Source organism: Emericellopsis cladophorae (genome assembly GCF_022114955.1).
Source record: "Emericellopsis cladophorae strain MUM 19.33 chromosome Unknown NODE_75_length_81345_cov_113_615741, whole genome shotgun sequence".
Lineage (NCBI taxonomy): Eukaryota > Fungi > Ascomycota > Sordariomycetes > Hypocreales > Bionectriaceae > Emericellopsis > Emericellopsis cladophorae.
The window spans coordinates 75,346-81,345 of NW_026251000.1; the positions used below are offsets into that span (position 1 = coordinate 75,346).

The following is a 6,000-nucleotide window of genomic DNA, read 5'->3' on the forward strand; positions in this document are numbered from 1 at the left end:
GTCGCTGGAGCATCCACACATGGATGACGTGGGCGCGGTATAGGTACGTATTACCACAGCGATACAGCAAGTAATGATTGCTCCTCTGCATAAGTATGCACATGTAAGCGAGCACACTCTCCATACTGATGTATCTCTCTGCATCGGGGCTGGGCGGTTGCAGGGTCGACGGGCGTCCGGGCTTAAGTTACAAGTTGTGCGCCGATGCGGGGAACCATACGAGTTGTGCAGTCTACATGGATGTCACCTACATGTACGAATATATTGTCGCAATCGATTGCATCTCACTAGCAAAGCCGCGCACGCGCGGGAGTATGCATCGTCAGTGGGCTGTGCATGCTGCTAAGATGGGATGGATCAACCAACCCTCACCTTGGGCTGACAGCACCTGCCGTCACCATGGAATGGAGGTAAGTGGGAGGGAGTTACGACCTTGAGCTTGCTCCTGCCACAGTCAGAGGAACCCCCGAACCACTTGAATATCGCTGCTGTTCTCTGAGGCTTGCTCAACTCGAGAGCATAGAAGCATTCGGATTGACTTCACTATCGAGGAAGACTTTGTTGCCCCTAGATACAACCACAAAACTCCATTGCTTACCAGCCAGTGTTTGGTTCTGGACAAGGTGCGCTACCTCCAGTCCACATTGAGCGACGCGTTTGCGGCGACCAAGGAGGCGACCACAGACCTAGCAATCTCCGTTGAGGAAGAAGTGAAGATCGCAGTCGGCGAAACCGACTATATTCTCGTACCCACTATATCTTTTGTCGATTTTAACGGCGATCCGTCCGCTCTTGTCCTCTTTATCGTTTTCCCAATCAGACAAGACGAGATTATCTCCCACGACCGGCTGCGTCGCTTCCGCACAAGCAAGCTGGAACAGAACGATGCCTTTCAGCCTGTCTTCTGCTCCAATGTCTTCTTTTTTACGGAAGCGCCGCAGACCAGTTCCAGGTCCATTCCGACGTCTCCCACGAGCTCAAGCTCTGGGACACCACCAACTGGACTTTTGTCGCGGGTGACATGTCACCCAGCGTAGCCCCTGGGCCCTATGTTTTCGTCAAATCGCGTGTCTGGCAGCCATGAAGGGTCTAACGTAACTTCAACGCCACCTTCATGTGCACTCTTGATCCATCTTCAGCAAAACCTGGTGGATAAGTCTACCACCTCTATGCTGTGTCAGGCTCCAAACTGATATTATCGTACTCTGGCCAGACTTGACCGGCCTTGATAGGCGAGTTATCGTTCTGTCACGCTGCTACTACAAACCATCTGCGGCTCACCCACTTGAAGTTGTCAGAATCGGCGTCAAAGACAGCATTCGACACTGCCGGCCACAGGACCACTCTCAACAATCGAGCTTGGCGACAGCTGTATCCGCCAGCAACCAAGCATGCCCATTGCGTTCAGCTGCTTTTAGGGGCTGGCGTCATTATTGTTGGCAAACTCAAGCTACATGTTTCGATTGCAGGCGAGGAGTCCGTCGAAGCAGTCGAGTTTACCGATCCTTTCAATCCACGCGGTGACGGCTACCAAGTGACGTCTGGTAGCAGCAGTGGAAATGCCGCAGCAGTTGGCTCATATAAGTGGCTTGACTTCTCAATTGGCTTCGATGGGTTGTGTTCAGGGACATTTACCCAGGCTCACGTTACATGCTCACCTAACCAGCAAATAGAAGTGTACGCAAGCCTGCCCACCACAACGGGTGCCACACCATTCGACCGACAGCAGGCATCATAAGTAACGAGGGTGCTGTTAGGAAATTACCAAGAGTTTCACTTCGTACCCTACTCCGTCTGCACGCGTTGTCGGATCGGTAACGTCCTGCTCTCTGTTCTGTCAAGTTTGAATACTAATAAGCGTGTGATTGACCTTGCCATTCTAGGTAATCCGATATACCCGGGTTCTTTTGGCGTGGCCTCTCCAAGTTTCCAGAGTTCATGTCTGTAGTATGGAGATTCTCCACGCCTGCTTCCACCACCCAAGGATGAGTATGCCCACTCATCATGATCCATCCGCTAAAATATCGTTAGGTCCCAGTCAAAATCTTATACCCTCGCGATTACCTGCCGACTCCTAACCAAGATAAAACCAAAGTTATTAATCGTTTTGTTACCGGCCTCGAAGCTGCTTTAGGAGTGATACGTGCTGCTATATCCATTGCCGAACGATAGTCCAGACGGGCAGGAACACGACGACATCTCAAAGTACCCTAAGACTGTATGAAATTCAGACTATCCACAGTGTTCTATTACTGAAAGAAAAACAGGTGGGCATAAATCCTTTTTCTACGACCCATAGCATGCCTTGGAACCTTTCAGAAATAAGTACCAGGAGAAATATGGAAAAGGCTACTTTATACACCGATATGTCCACTAGCAATGGCGAGTGAAGCATATTCTCTTATGGTCAAAGAAAGGAATACAGGTGACACGACTGATATATTTCAAGGGACGTATAGCGAGGTATTTCCCAGGAAGAGAGGGATAAATATTAGCCACGCTGCCGAGGTTATCGACAGTGGCCTCTTAACAGGATTTTTAAAGTCAACGACAGGGACAGCTTGTATATCATAGCTTTACTGATCGAAGTGGGCGAACCAAACTATCGGGACTCCACAGTGTCGTAAATTTATCCTCTTCAGTGCCTGTGTTCGCAAGCAGATGTCATATTGATTTTTCCATTGGACACAGGCCCTACGGTCTTTTTAATAGCTTTCCATTGCTAAACATGTCGCCTATTATGCAAGCGCCGGGGAATATAGCAATCGGTATACAACTAGCAACACTCAATCATAGGACAGGACTGACATTGCATCTTAGTCGGCCAGATATGCTTCGACTCAGTCGTAACACAGAGAACGGAGCCATACCCCGTTGCAGCGTCCTTCATTAGACCGCCAGGTAAAGGATCATTACTCAAGCCCATCCAGAGTCAAACTATTGACACTCTTCGTTCCAGGCGCGGGCTTCATCGTCACGGAGTTAACTATCAAGTGACTAGAGGCTGCAGGGCTACCTATCAAAGTCAAGACAGGGCCAGGAGTGTATTGAGTGTGGTGAATAATCTGGTAAAACTAGGAATAGTCGAGAAATTTCAGCTGGCGTTCCTCATCAGTCATTTGGACAAAATAACCGACCTCTCTCTCCTTGACGTCCATGTAGTGCTTGGTCAGCGTTGAGCCAATGGAGCATCTCAGCATGCGATCAGTGATACCAAATGGCAGCAGCTGCTTCTCTGTTTCCTCTGAGGTGAGCGCTGACGGCACCACTTGGCAGTCCGTATGGACTAGCGCTGCCTCGTCTTTGATTCCTGCGGTACCAGCGTAGATGAGTGCAGCAGCAAAGAGGTACACGTTTGCCGTGGTATCCAAGGACCTGAACTCCCAGTGGTTGGGAGCCACGCCGCGCACAGGGAGGTCTTCGTTGCCCGTTCCCCATCCAATCCATTCACCCGCGCAATCACCGGAAACTCGACAGTAGCTGTCAAAGTTTGCGAGTCCGAATACGCAAAGCGCTTTCAAGCGTTGCATCACAACAGCCAGGAAGGAAGACGCCGTGGGGTGAGAGGGGATCATTGAGAAATGGAGGTGACACCCAGATCGAGGGCCTGAAAGGACAGGTTTTGGGGGTCATGGTGATCTTCCGGCCATGGCGAAGTTCTCGCTGCGCATGCCTTCCGTCATGGAACAGCCAACCGTCCGATCAGCAGATCGGGCTAGAAGACAGAACGGCCCCAAGATCACGTATTCAATTTCGAACCCCCATAAGCAGCTGCGAGCCTGGTAGGGTGTCGGTCGAAGCATCCATGGCATTGCGCAGCCACGACCTCGGACATCTCTCTAGAAAGTCTGAAGCGCCTGCGAGCGCGGTGTAGCACATGACAGTTGCATGCGTTTGTGCAAAGCCGTAGACCATCAGGGAGTCCCAGTCGGGTACCAAGTACCACTCTGCTATTCCCGCTGGCCAGCAGCGCGGGGCTGTGGAAATTGGAATGATGATGCAGTTTTGGGCAAGTGAGCAACGATCATCGCCGCTTGCCATCTTCTTGCATCGAGCTTGGGTGACCACCCGGACGCGCAGCACTCCGGAGAAGTCGACCCATTGGAGTCGAACAAACTTGATGCCGGGGTTGTCTTGAAAGAATTGTGTTGCCATCATGGCAACGTGTCCGCCAGGATCTGCATTTAGCTTGGCACAGCAAACAAAGAGCAAAGTGCTAACGTGTTTGTGAACAGGAGCAAGCCTGACGTAGTTTGTGAGTGCTTTCAGATCTGGGCATTGCCAGAATAGCGCGAGGACATCAGGAGCAAGTCGAGCTCGACAATCGCTTCATGTCACCCATGCAAGCGGTGTTTCTCACCGGTCTAATGCATGGACTTAACCCGAAGCACTGTTTTGGCAGGGCGTGCTTCTCAATAGCTAGTCCAGACCCGAACGTCACACATCGGTGTTGTGGTGTGGATACCACGTGTCGCGTATCTGTTGGTCGAAACTTCGCCAACTACCTTGTCCGTGAGCACTGTAAGTCCATTTGGTCCCCATCACGGTTGATTTGGCGTAATATCACAGCTCGGCCGCTCAGCGGCGATATTGGCAGACTACCCTATACTAGCTACGCGGGGGGATCGCGCACCGACCTACGCGCATCCCCTTTTCCTAGCCAGCCAAGTAGCAGCTTCGAGAAACGTGCTTATCTGTAGCAATAGATCCGGATACAATCCCCGCCCTGTTCAGACGGACGGCCGTGACACAGCTACTATATGTGAACAGGGCGAAGTGGGGCGTTGCAGTTCATCTTCAGCTCTTCGGCTGTTTGACGAACCCCGCTCGCCTGGCATGGGTTGTACGCATGTAGAATGACCGCGGCTAAGACCGATTAGGAAAACAACAATTGAGTTCAGATCAGACGAGCTATGACATTAACTTTAATACATTCCCATCTCCAATAGCTCGTCTAAATGGCATTGGGATATTCCACTTTAACCAGCATCGTTCGAATACGACATTCGAACGGGGCCTTGTCCAGCCTATGGATTTCCTCGGGCGCGTTCTTGATGGGATGCGTTATGCACGCTGGATGCGCAATATGGACATGCAGATGGTTATGCGTGTTGCATAACTATTAGTGACCGTCAGCTCGGCAGCACAGGCTCACCACCAATGGCGGGCCAAAATAGGCGCCTGCAGGCGCTGAGGCACTCGAACGCATGTGATGTCGCTCACAGTTACTGCCGCCCTTGCTCAAGGCCGACCTGACAAGGCTGTCTTCGTCTGGCAACAGGATCCTAAAATTATGCCATATAGTTTGCCTCTGACCACGGCTTTCTGTTTGCTAGCGCTTAGCTTTGAAATTCCGCTCAATCGACGGGCGCACTACGACCACCGACGAGGAACACATAACCCCGACGAGCCTCGCGACTCGGAACGACACGACACTTTTACCGCCGCCAGTCCCCTTTTTGTTGCCTACTCAACACTGATCTCTACTTCACAGCTTTGAACCTCACCCGCTATGCAGGATAGGCAGTATAATAAGAACGACTATACGGTAGGCTGGGTATGTGCTCTCCCGTTGGAGATGGCTGGCGCCAAGGCAATGCTCGACGAGATCCACCCAAACCTATCCGAGCAAGCGCCGGCCGACCACAACAGCTATCTCTTTGGCCGGGTCCAGGGACATAATATTGTGATCGCCTGCCTACCCGCGGGAGTCTATGGGACGACACCTGCTGCTACAGTCGCTAAGGACATGCTGCGGACCTTTGAATCGATTCGTTTCGGTTTATTGGTTGGCATCGGCGGCGGTGCACCGTCGTCACGCCATGATATCCGGCTTGGCGACGTCGTTGTCAGCCAGCCGTCCGGGACGACTGGAGGCGTGATCCAATATGACCGAGGAAAGGATAGTCGGGATAGCGTGTTTTATCAAACAGGCCAAAAGGAATTCCGCTTGTGCTCTGAATGTGGCTAATTGGCGTACATACGCAACACTACCCCCCA

General features: G+C 51.7%; 1 protein-coding gene across 1 annotated transcript; it reads right to left on the minus strand.

The window, feature by feature from the left end:
* Positions 1-3,074: 3,074 nt before the first annotated feature.
* J7T54_004193 (uncharacterized protein) lies at positions 3,075-3,575 on the minus strand (the record flags this gene model as incomplete). Its single annotated transcript, XM_051509938.1, has 1 exon — positions 3,075-3,575. One exon carries the CDS (start codon positions 3,573-3,575, stop codon positions 3,075-3,077), a length of 501 nt encoding a protein of 166 aa, XP_051359142.1.
* Positions 3,576-6,000: the final 2,425 nt, after the last annotated feature.